Here is a 13,525-nt window from a genome sequence, read left to right as displayed (position 1 = left end):
TATTGTAAGGTTTATATCTTGAGTCAAGGTCATATCCATGATGTGAAATACCCTTCATCGGCACATTAAATTCAAAGAAGAGAAAAAAATTTGTGTCCAAGTGACTCCTCCAACAAGTCGGCTCCCTCTCCGATATGTCAGTCTACCATATTCCTTCAATTCAACCTCAAAATAATTGACAAATCAGCCTAATATTAGATACTCAAACTACTATATATACAAGTGCATTCGGCAAGTTGAAGGTGACATACAACACATTCGATTTGAAGCTTAGAAGAAGGAATGAAGTGCAAAAGAGAGCCCGTCCTATGCCATGAAGAGAAACAAGCCAAGTGAAAGTCTGAAGTCATCAATCCTCTGCCACATGTGTGAATTCTCTGAAGTATTATAGGGCCAAAAAAGTGCAAGAAACCTAAATTTGTAAGAGAAAGAAGAAAGGTAGCGACACCCTAATATGTAGTTTATGGAAGGATGAATTGGTGGAGTGAGGGAAGTCATTTTTCTCGGTCTTGGGTTTTGTTTGTCTCAATTTTGATTTGAATCTAATAGTGGAAGAGTTTTACTGGGTTTTACCCTTCATAGTGCTTTTTGGGTGGCTATGTGCCTACATCTTGTGTTCTATATTGTTTGGAATTTGTCTTGATGATAACAACCTAATAAATTGCAAATAAGAATTAATAATCATCACAAGAAAGTGTGAAAAGAAGAGAAATCAAAGTAATTATATGTCCAAATTAAGTTGCCTTAGATTTCTCAACAATATTGATGTTAATGATGCAATTACAAAGCGTTCAGGCATTAAGTTACTTTGGGCCATGCCATGGATATTTTCTTGGTCACAAACCCGATTTCATCTTTGTGTTTAACTTAGATTTGCTACAACATTCAAACATGTTATGGAGATGGATGGTGATCCAAAGGTAGTTGATCTGTATGGAAAACTACTCGTAACTGATGATTTATGTGCCATTGGTGAACAATTGAGAGAAAATTCAGAAAAATAAGCATCGAGATCTATGGACTGAAAAAAAATTCTCAAATTACGTTCATTCCAATGTTGATACAAGGAATAGATCCCCCAGTCGCGCTAGCTCCCAAGTAGACATCAAGCGAGGAGAAAAGTCTTATCATCTTTGTCTAGAATTATAATTCCAAGTTTCTTCAGAGAATTCATAATTTTGTATATATTTATCAAGTTGTGGATGTTTGGAGGGACTTTTGTAGAAAATATTTGCATGCTCATCCAATAAAAAGGTAAAGCAAATGTATGATTTACTAAATACAGATCCCATGGAAAATATTAAATATATCAACCCTATGTAATGTAATTTTTTTTAACAAAAAAGGGAGGGCATAGGCAAAAAAAATCATATTCATTAATTGGCATCAGGACGAGAGTAAATATATGTGCACCAGATAATGAAGCCTTAAATTAAGTTTTGTTTTGATTAACTATGAGACAATCGCCAATCCAACAAAACGAATGCAACCACTAATATTTATTCGATGGTCAATTGAAGAGTATCAAGATCATCCATGAGGCCTCAGGAGATCTATAAAAGCAAGAAACCTAACTTGAACATGGGATTCCCTCTTTTACATACCCAGATGTTACCCATTTTTTTGCCTCTTTCGAGTGTCTCCTGGAATGTGATTTCAGAGCTCCATTGGTTTATAACCAGGCAAAAGATACAATCTTGTTGATTGTTGATCAATTTAAAACAATTGTTCATCACCTTTCGATTTTCGCGCATATCCCACCATGCAGAGATGTTCCTAGATGAGAAAATGCAATAAAACGAAAAGGGATTTTCCTTGCTAATCAAATCTCCCTTTAATGCTTTCTGGCATTTGGCATTATATTTTTAAATAATGTTTTATATTTTTAAATAATGTTTTAGATTTTTAAACTTTATTTTACTTTTGTACATACTTGTTTATGTTTTAGTTAAGAATTTCCTAATTGACTACAATGAGTATTGATGGTTAATTGTTGTTTTATTGTTTTAAATAAGAAATTTCATTAATTTATAACTTAATCACTCATTCCATTGATTTGTTAATATTCTTATTTTCTAAAATAAACACACATGCAACAATTAAACTACATAATGAAAGAGTCAATTATACAAGTTCTACATGTGGCTTGATGGTAAAGTCATTTCAAACCCTATTAAGGTGACCAAAATTATATAAATAAGGCTTGTTCCAGTGTTTAATTCGTGTTTAATGAAGTCTTATTCATTATGAATTAGTGACTTGTACTATGCTAATGGTTAATATTTCAATGTCATTATAAGAGTGTGTCAAACAAAAATTAAATAAAACAAGAAATGATTAATATGTACATCATGACTCTACTTACTCAATAGATATTTCCAGTGTTTCATTATTTAATTTTCAAGTGGGAGGAGGTATGGCCTATTAAATATTTCTTGCATTGTGTTCAATTCCTTTCTTAAAACAAGGTTAGGGTTTTTAGGTCTTTGTTTTCTTTTTCTTTTATTTGTGAGGTTTACTAGTTGTAGGACTCTTCCTAACCAGTTGTGACTCCTTCACAAACAAGAGGGTTGATTTGCCTCATTATCAGTGTGTATTCAACTCCCACTTTAGAGACTATAAACTTTGGGATAGTGTTCTCATTACTTCTCGTCAGTAGTCAAGAATTTTGAGATGTTGATGTGGTGCTGGAGCAAAATCTAAGCATAAAAACATCAATAGTTACTTAAGGTGTTCATTGTATGTGGCATACCCTATTTTCCCAAACAAAACAAAAGAGTTGTACAAATTTATAAGGATGTATATCAGATTATGAAATAAATATTTGCAGATGTAATATTAAGAAATTTCTATGTACAATAATCCCTCCCATAAGTGAGATGTACAAATTTAAAAATTAGAAATAAATGGTTCATGGAAAGTGTACTTGTTAAGGTACCCAATTAAAAAAGTTTTGAAAGATTAAATTTTGTTACGAACCAGAATAACACCCCCTACTATAGTAACAGCAATGATGTAAGGTACATGGAGTTGAAATTGAAGAAGGTTCCACAAAGATGCATTTAATAGTAAGAGCATGGGGCAGGTAAATGTTGAAAACTCCGAATTTTAACCAAAACTATAAAAATGGATGGCCAAGAAACTGCAAACAATGTGGTTGAATGAAGAATAAAAATAATTACAAAGGCACAAGAATGCAAACATTGGAAACTACCACATGAATGTTCCAAAATATAAAGAACTAGAACAAAGCCTTACAATAGTGAAAAACACCAACATGCACCAAAAGAGTAATTGGGCCTATGGATGTTGAATATCCAAACAAGAAATATGATGGAAATGTAAAGAGAGATAATTAACATCATGTTCGCAATGGCATAAAAGATCCAAATAGATACATAAGCTAACAAGTTTCAAACTCCTAAGGCATAGAGAATCAAATGCAGTTAATGCACCCCACTAAGTGCAACTTAGGGAAGAATAAAAAAAGAAAATTGTCCTCTAAAATGAGTTTTGATACCAAGGAAAATTAGGTACTCTTGTACTACGAGAAAATTAAGATAAATTGAGTGTCTTTATGGATACCTAGCCATTTTGGTAGAATTCCTAATTCATGGACAATGCAATCACTAATTCAATAGTTGAGTCAAAATAGGAATTGGAGTTTGATATGAACCTCATTCCAAAGACAAATTGATCTTGAACGAAATTTGATGCTTAATGAATTCGATAAAGAATCATTGCACACAATTTCCCATAGAATGCTAAACCAAGAATTAGTCATAGATGATGGCAATTGATGTCACTAATAATGGAATAGTAAGAAGGTAGAAGCTAAAATGGAGGAAATAATCAACAAATGCTCCAAAGTTGTTAGCTTCAAGGCCCTAGGATCAAAACATTACTATGATATCATGTAAAAATATATGTTTAATTCAAATCATTGTTGAGCTTAGCCTCCACACAGAGAGAGAAAGAGCTATCATTTTGATTTATATCAAACCAAGAGAAACCAAAATCACAATTAGTTGGCATAAAAATGGGGAAAACAAGGTATACAACTTGGTAGTGAATTAAGGTGACGAACTATAGTGCAACATGCATAGCTATTATGGATGAATCTAAAGAAATTAATTCCAAAGGATTTGGTTCCTAATTAATACAATTTAAGTTAAATATGAAATATATAATTTCACATATAGAGTTATTTTTAAGGCCCTAATAAGCATCATAATCAATTCATTTGTTATATTAGTAGGTTAGATAGAAGCTTTCATTGTACCATTTCATTATAATCGTACCCTTTCTCTCTTCTATATGTATACCATGTAGACCTAGTATTAGGATCATTATATCTTTTATTTCCATTGGATTAATTGTAAAAGTAGATTCGCCCCTTGAAGTGGATTGTATTCATTGAAATTTTATCATTTTTAGGGAACTTGGATCATAAAATTTTGTATAAGGGCTACTATTATATGGTTTTGTTTCTTTAATCAAGATATCTCAACCTTTTCACTATAATGCTTTCTTTAGAAAGTTTTTGATAGTGAAATTTTGGGGATACAAAGGAAAAATAATAAAGTACATGTGGTCAAAAATTCAAGTTTTGTTCTACTATAATTTTATGGATATAGCCTATAAAAGTTAAGGTTTGTGAATAATTATGGAATTATTGTCAAACAGATCATGCTTTTATTTTTTTTGTAACTTCTTTTATGGTAGGTCTTAGATAGTGAAATATTGTGCATACTTAGACCAAATATCATAATGTAGATGGAAAAATCTTGAAATCGAGGTTCATTATAATTTTTTGATGTAGCCTATAGAAGATAGGGTATGTGACTAATCTTGAAATCAATTTTAAAAAAACCATCTTAGAAAATTTGGTATAGAGATTTTTCAGTGAGTTCTTTTACTTTGAAATTTTTAGAATCCTAATTTGACATAATTGACATGTGGAAAAAAAATTAGATTCTGACTCATTATAATTATGATATATATCTTGTGGAATTTTAGGTGATTCTAAGAGTTTCTTTGGGGGGTTAGCAAGCTTTTTTTTTACTCCTCTTTTTTAGAGACATTTTCTTGCATCTCTAAATAATAAATCATCCATCATTAAATGGGTAAAAATGCAGTAATGGAAGAATACATGCAAGCACTACAAGTGGTTTTACCTTTGTCAAAAACCCATGTAACCCCTACTGGTACCACTTAGAGCTACCACATCATACATTGGCATGTTTGTTAGCACCTCAAACCCTAGAAATTGTAGGTTACACTACTAAGAAAAAGGTTATAGCCCTAATTAACTCGAGCAATACCAATAACTTCATTGATAAAAGATTAGCATATGCTCTTTCTAGAATATAAGAAGCCTCAACTTTATATTCTATAACATCTTCTAATCCAATTTTGGTGGAAGAAGCTTTACATGAGTTGAAAAATGAGAATAGTACTAAACAATAAATATAATGTATAAAGGAATGGATGAACTCTATAGAACATTGGGAGTTGAAGGGAAATATATTTTGGTACAAGGGTAAAATATTTATATGGCCTCATTCAAATTTTAAGCAACAAAAATTAAGGGAGTCTCGTGACATTTTGATGGAAGGACATGCAAGGTTCCTTAAAACATATCAAGGGATCAAATAAAATATGAAGAAATGAAGAAAGATATTTAAAAAATTGTAAGAGGATGTTAGTTTTTCCAAATAAATAAATGAGAGATAGAAAAATCTCCAAGGTTATTTCAGCCATTACACATACCTAATAAAAGATGACAACATATATAATTAGAAATCAATATAGGGTTATCAAAATATGAGGGTAAGGATGTCAATTTTTTTCTTGTTGATAAAATCACAAGGCATACATGTTTTTGCAAAATTCAAAGGACATATATAACAAGCCAAGTGCATAAGTGTTCATGGAGGAAATTCATAGACATATTTTTCTTCCTAAAGTAATAATACGTGACATAGATTACAAAAAAAAAAATCACAATATTTTTTTTGGAAAACATCATGGAAGACGAGTGGAACAACACAAGCTATGAGTTCAGCATATCATCCACAAATAGTTTGTCAAATAGAAATAATTAACAAATGTTCAGAGGGGTATCTAGATGTTTTTATTATACAAACAATCTCAATGGATGAAGTGGCTTATACTGGTTGTATAATGATACCTATCACACATCTACTAATTATATCTCTTCATTTGAGGCCTTTTATGGATATCCAACTCCTTGTATCTCATACAGTTTGCAAGATAAGCCCAAGTACTAGAAATAGAGTCACATATGGAGATGAATAAAAACATTTTTTCATTTTTTAATGAAAGCCTTCAAATGGTGTAAAATAGAATAAAGTAGCAAGAAAATCAATATCAAATTAAAAGATAAAGATAATTTGAGAAGGGTAATTTAGTATTTTTAAGACTACAACCTTATAAACAATCTGCACTCACTTAAAAGAAGAATTAGAACTTTTAGTGCCAAAATTTTGAAGACCCTATAATATTATTTGCATAAATGGACAAATGGTGTATGAGTTAGATTTTTTTTCTGAATTCATAAAATTTTCTTGTATCTTGTCTAAAAAAAAGGGACAAAGTATGTTAATGCAGATAGAAATTTCAAAATTAGATGAAAGAAAGCTGATTATTAAACTATAAAAAATTATAAATCTAACTTTTTCTATCTCTTAAAAACATAACCATTATAGAATAACTAATCAAGTGAAATACTTTACATGTTGAACTTATACCAGAAAATGAATAATTAGTGAAAAACATCCTAATTACAAATTTTACAAAATTTAAAATTAAATATTTTTAAAACAAATGAAGCAAATGAGTGGCCTTAGTCCTCTTATATCCTCTTATTATAAGGAAAGCCTTTATCTCACATGTATATGATTATCATATCTTTTAGATTAATTGTGAAAAGAACTCTTCCTCGTTAGGGGATTTTGACCTTTTTATTCATTTTATGAAAAACACGTTGTATCTAATAACTATGTTAATTCTAATGCGATCATGAATAAGATTATCCAAACCAATTTATATATGGAAATTTTAGTTTTGAAGTATAAGACCTCAGGAAATACATGTGAATGTTATGTGAATTTTAATGGAAATCGTATTATATTTGAAGGTGACATTAGAAATGATAAATTTTAAGAACAAACCATAAGTAGTTAAGCACCATGAGGATAATACTCCATTATTAAGCCCCAGAAATACATAAATGCATACAGTAATATTAATAGCAATATAGTATTTGTAGTGAAATACATATAATAGCATAGTATCTATAAAGAGATAGATATATTCATACACCAAAGTAGTAACAGAGTATAGCATCTATATAGAGATACATATACACATACATAAAAGTAGCAGCATAGTATGGTATCTATACAGAGATAGATATAAAGGCATACACCAAAGTGGCTGTCGTTCCATGCTTTGCTCAGGGAATTGTATAACCTGCACACCAAGCACAAACAAACATACAAACAGATAAGCTACATAGTGAGAGTGTGGGTGAGGAGATGAAAAAGGTGGAAAGCAACTTACTGCCACATTTCTTTCCAGCGGGGCGATTGGCAATGTTGCAGCGCTTAGGAATGGTGATGGCGATAGCAGGGTTGATTCCAACCTGCCTCGCTACGGGAGAAAGGAACACTGCACACAGACAGGCTGGCATTGCCAGGGTATTCCTCACTTGGGTGCAGCAGGAAGCAGGGACGCTTGCCCTGGCATTGCTTGCAGCCCCAATACAAGAGCTCAGACTGAGACCCACGGTGCTAATGGGAGTACTCCCACATTCACCAGCGCTATAAACAGTCTGCAATATGTGTGAGCTCCACAGTGCAAACAGTATTACCATCACTGCCTTCACGTCTGCCATAAAGAATGAATCGCAAGCTCCCCTTTGAATAATTGAAGAATGAATCGCAAGCTCACAATAACACTAACGATATATCACCACAAGTTAAAGTTACAAGGAGAGAAACGACCAGTTGTCTCTTTTTATAAGCGAGGGATACTACTTCCATGAAATCAAGATCTCAGTATGAACGCAGACATGAAATGGGATGTGCGCTTGTGTTATGGGCCCCGCTAAATGGCCTGCGTCGTCCTATTTTCAACCGGGCCGTCGAGGTTGTGAGCGACAGATTCATAATGAGCTCTCCATTACGTCTTTTCCATGTTTAAAAAATTCAGTGATTGAGGTTCAAACCGCTTACGTAAGGATCTACATGGCGTACCGCTGAATCTAGTGCGTATCTTCGCGACAATATTAGTTTGTTTTTTAGTGTGAATTTTTTGGAATTTTCTAAAATTTAGGGTGAAATTTTGATTTCTGTTATTTAAATTGGTTTTTTTGACTATATAGAGTCAGCATTCTGAAATTTTTTTAATGCATTTAGATTGTGCAACGTTACTCATTAAATTTCTGATTTCAATAAATTCTTATAAAATTTTAGAAAAATTAGTCTAGAAAAACCTACGAGAAATGAAAAATTCTTAATTTTTGAATCACCTTATTGGTTTGGGATTAAATTATAAAATTTGTGAAGACCAATTTTCTAATTTAACCGCTTAACTATAATTAGACTACTAAAAAAACTTATACCATTTCTCGATTTATCCATATCATCTTAACAAAAAAGTCCTGCTAATTTAAGTTATAGTTATTAAGCTCTAAAATTTTGGCTATCTAAAATTTTTGAGAGTGCTGAGTCATTTTTACTATTTAAAAATGATTAAAACACTCTTTAAGATGAATTTCCTTAAAAATTTCTCGCCACCAAAAATTCACAATCCAGAGAAATTGTCACGTCATTAAGACAACCCGAGGTGGATAAATATTTTAACTACAAAGTGTGACGTTAACAAATCAGGTAATATGACGAAATTTTAATTCTGACAATGAACTGTAAAATAAGAAAAAATATTGCTACAAGTTGCTTCTGTTTACTTCTTAAAAAAATTTAATGGAGTAGTTGTGTATAATCCAAAATTGAAATTTAAAATAATTAAAGGAATTTGATGGAGTGGTTGTGTATAATCCAAACCTGAAATTTAAAATAATTATAGGAACTTTGAAATGTGTAATAATATATTATTTATATCTAATTTAAAAAAAAAATTTAACTATAGGTTTAAAAATTAAATTAAATTTAAAACTGAAATAATATTAAACATTTAATTTTTGTATAAATATGATTTTATAAAAAATAATGGCGTCATGTTTTTAATAGTAATATATAATTAAATAAATTTAAATGTCAAAAAATGATTAGTGCATGATTAGGAGATTCCCAAATTACAATCGATATGTTAAAGAAATTAAGGCATGGTAAGAGCTGGGATCATGTAACGAAGAGTTGGCGGACAGCAGGGTTCCTACAGGATATTGAGGGACTGCTGAGTAGGATCGAATATACAATAATAAACCATGTACTGAGAAATGGAAACCGCGCAGCTGATCTATTGGCCAATTGGGGAAGTGAAGGATTGACCAGGATCGTGGATGGCACCTGGACATCATTACAGGATGATCCAAGTTGGAACGAGTTAAAAAATTTATTAAGTCAGGATCATAATGAAGCGACCGCACAGGGAAGGAATAATTAGACGCCTCCAGATTATGGGAAGGAGGGGGAAGGACAGGGTAATCAATGATCGATCAAAGTGTCTGCAGGATCAAGATTATGAAGTTAAAGTCATGAAGGATGGCAGCAATCAACCCACGGGAAGGATGAGCATCCCAAGGAGAAAAACGGGCAAGGTACCGAGGAGGAGAGGTGGAAACGTCAGCGAGACAGTGATCGTTTCCCATCATGATAGAGCATATGGAATGGGTATTAATGACGAGGACAGGCAGCAGAGAAGTTTCAAGAAGGTAAGGTGGCAGCACAGCGATAATATAGGGCCTGCATGCAATCGAACAAAGCAAAGGGAGAAACCAGGAGAGAAGCAAAGCAGAGTGAGGAAGAGTAGTAGGAAATTGCAACAGAAGAAGGCCAGTAAGATGGCAGAGCACCAAGACAGGGGAGCAGGAAGGTGGACGAGGAGCAAGGCAGCAAATCCAGCGGAGAAAGGAAAGAGCACGGTCGAGGAAGCTTTGCAGAAGATATATCTTACTATCCAGGACGAGTCGGAGGAAGAGTTTGACATCCGGAATTATATTTTAGACGAGGAGCCCCAACGAGCAACGCATGGAAAAGAGGGTAAGGGGAAGGTGCACGAGATGGAAAAGGGAGACCGAGAAGAGGAGGATGAGGGTCAGGAAGACGACGAAGAAGCGGAGGTTGGCAGACGCGGACGGAGCAGAGGAACGCGAGGGCGCGTGAACCAGAGAGGGAGAGGGGGGATTGGAGGACGAGGCGGCCGAGGGAGTAGGAGTGTGAGATCAGAATTTGAGGAGGGAGCAGCTAGTGAGGTAAGAGGCAGAAAGAGAGGTAAGAAAGATATGAGGAAAAAATTACAGGAAGCAGAAGAAGCATATTACCATGATACAAATCCAAATATCAGAAGGATTATTGATCATTTAGAGGAAGAAGCTATGCAGGAGATTTCAGATCCTGAAATGGAGGATTGGGAGAGTTCCTCCCTATACGAGAGGACGAATGTCCCTGTATAAACAATCATTACATGTTTATTGGGGAATGAAGCGGTTATTGGCCAAAGCAATGGAGCAGGTGGCTATGGAAATGGCTGAATTGGTCCAAGGAATTCCCACCATGAAAACGGAATTGAAGAATATCCAGGTTACTCTACTTATGCAAGAAAGAAAGATGGATGAGATTCTGCAGATGCTTCAAGCGGGTGGAATGGGATTCAAGGTCGAGAAAGAACCAAAGATAGCTACAATGAATCAGTAGAAGATGGAGCTGCTGCAAAGAGGTTTTTTATATATATTTATATTTTGTTTTTTGGAATCTTAGATGTTAATGACTCAGAAGAAAAACAGTTTGACTATAGTAAGAATAGATGGATATTTAGCGTGGGTAGATAGACTGGTAATATACTTTTTTTGGATGGCTTTTAAAAACTTCAGATGGTCAAGAAACCAGGTTTCCCTTAAGGGCGGGTTGAGACCTGTCTATATATGTAATGTCTTTTATTTTCAGTAATGGAAAAGTAGAGTATCGCCTTAGCTTACAAAAAAAATAAATTAAAATTAAAATAATATCAATAACTATGTTAATATGACAAACTTCTTTGGCTTTATGTCTTTTTTCGTTCTTTTGTTCTTATTTTTTGGCCATTGCTTTTTCTTTTTCACTCAGTCATTTTGGTTCTCCTTTTTCTGTATGAGCTTTGGTTTTCTTTGGCTATGACTTCTTATTCTCTTGTGTAGCTCTTTTCCAATCCCTATCTTTGTCAAGTTTCCCTTGCCTTCCACTCACACTCCACACCTTTGCCTCTTTCCTTTTGGCCCTAGTTTGAATTTCAATTTGATCGCTGCAATGCCAAGGTTTTGGAATAGAAGTTAGCACAATGCCACCTATTACAAGGATCAAGGTAGCTCCAAAGCTCAATGGAGATTAGAAGCCTTGGCAAGGCTCTTCCACACTCATATGCCACAACATGTTCAAGATGAAATTGGAGAAACTGAAAGAGAAATTGTTGGCGAATGAGGATTCCTATTAGATTTTGAGGTCGTATGTGAAATTGTTGATTGGGTTTCTATTGTTAACCACAAATGTTGTCGCTTTAGTCAATATATGTATATCGTGGATATCTATTGGCACTTAAAGATGTTTTCTGAGAGAGTTTTGTTGGACCACAATGAAGCTAAGGAGGAGATCGTCATTATGCTTAATGAACTTCATCTTGTAGAAATTATATTGTATATTTGGAATTTCTCATGAAGTTTTAATCAAAATCACAAGACATAAACTTACTCTACTACTCTGTGGAAGTTAGTTCACAATTTAGAAGGAAAAAATTTGAGCATGCAATAAGAAATAACACACATGCATATGGTATTTCTCTTGGGGAAACAAATCTGTTAAAAACTCTAATGCATATTGCATTAATCTCATGAATATAGATGTATTACATTTTTTTTGCTCAACTGAGCACAAACTGCAAGTGAATAACCTATCTCTATGCTCGTTGAAAAGCTTTGACCCAGACTTAGTAAAGTTTTTCCTCTACTTGAGCCCCTATTTTCTTGTGTAATTCCTGAGAAATTAGGCTGCTATTATTTAGGAAATTATCCAAAATGGATTGCACAATTCTCAAGGTTGATCATTTGACTGCATGCAACACATGTCCACTCAATACTAGTCTACAACTTATGTTACACTACCTTAGAATCTCCACCACAATAGGGGGACTCGAATTCACTGCATGCACTAGCTATTTTGGGTTGATTAATCAGTTAGCTGGATGATCACTGAGTTTGATTGAAGTCCCACTACACAACTGACCTTCCACTAGTTCCTCCAATAGTTGGAACTAGTTTAACTAAAAACAACTTGAGATAATTGACTTTGATTGCTACAAATTGATAGTCACACATGCTTAACTACACTCTAACTCCTCCAACATGAATTTACTGAGTAAACTAGGTGACACAAGCCTCGTTACACAAGTCAACTACATCCAAGTTGTCTTCTCATTTGGAAATTTAATTTTTCTCAATGTAATCAAGGCAAAATCAAATTGATAATTTCTTGTTGCATTTTTCAGCATATCTCTCTATGTGTGTTTTGGATAAACATTTCCAACATATTGAGGCTTACTTGGGCCTCCCTCCCACCCAAGTTTCTCACCATGGAAGAACAAAGAGTCAATTGTTGTCAAAGAAATAGATTCCCCCAAATCTAAATGATGTTTTCAATTTATTTTCCTTCTTATTTTCCATGTTGGTTTCCTATATTTCAGTTTACACTAGTAGTGACAAGCTATAGATCTTAGGAAAAGAATTGTACTTTTGGTCTCTAAATATTTTCTTAATTTTTGGATGTTGGAAACAAACTAGATGAGAAGTTGCTCTAGTCTCCCTAGTGACACATTAGGGAAAATTATAACATATTTTTTTAATCAATAGTAAGAAATGAAAAAACCTCGCTTACATATTTAAAAGAAAAAAAAAACAAACAAACAAACAATTAACAAATGAACAGATCTTAAAATAAATTGATGAATAAAATCTACTACTTATGTTGTAACTCCTATCCATAACACTAAAATATATAGAATAATGATTAATTTAAAATTATTGTTGTTGGGTGCAAGAGTTTTAGTTCAACAATCTCCTTCAACACTTAATTGTCAACTGAGGGCTAGGGAATTTGTTTTATTCTCTCACAATTCCACATTATGGAATATAATGTAGAAGCACAATTTGAACCATAAGCATGCCAAGTGGGTGGAATTCCTATAGACTTTCACCTTTGTTTTGAAACATGTGTGTGGACAAGAGAACAAGGTCACCGATGCTTTGAGCAAGAGTAGCTTGATCATGTAGGAGTGCCATGTGTATATTTTG

At 33.4% G+C, this 13,525-nt stretch overlaps 1 protein-coding gene across 1 annotated transcript; it reads right to left on the bottom strand.

Annotated features, from left to right (window-relative positions):
• Positions 1 to 7,248: 7,248 nt before the first annotated feature.
• On the bottom strand, positions 7,249 to 8,030 carry LOC149234202 (uncharacterized). The gene is made up of 2 exons (XM_089461125.1): positions 7,588 to 8,030; positions 7,249 to 7,497 (listed from the first exon to the last, which is right to left on the bottom strand). The coding sequence occupies exons 1-2, from the start codon at positions 7,919 to 7,921 to the stop codon at positions 7,481 to 7,483; spliced, it is 351 nt and encodes a 116-aa protein (XP_089317251.1). The 5' UTR covers positions 7,922 to 8,030; the 3' UTR covers positions 7,249 to 7,480.
• Between the last annotated feature and the right edge of the window lie 5,495 nt (positions 8,031 to 13,525).

This window comes from Pinus tabuliformis, chromosome 8 (assembly GCF_031772625.1).
Source record: "Pinus tabuliformis cultivar Carrire ecotype Pingquan chromosome 8, CPIR1, whole genome shotgun sequence".
NCBI classification, from domain to species: domain Eukaryota; kingdom Viridiplantae; phylum Streptophyta; class Pinopsida; order Pinales; family Pinaceae; genus Pinus; species Pinus tabuliformis.
The sequence above is the reverse complement of the archived record's forward strand: the minus strand, read 5'-3'. Positions and strand labels throughout refer to the sequence as shown.

Coding starts and splice junctions, on each gene's coding strand:
- LOC149234202 (XM_089461125.1), bottom strand. CDS start 7,921: ATGGCAGACGTGAAGGCAGTGATGGTAATACTGTTTGCACTGTGGAGC.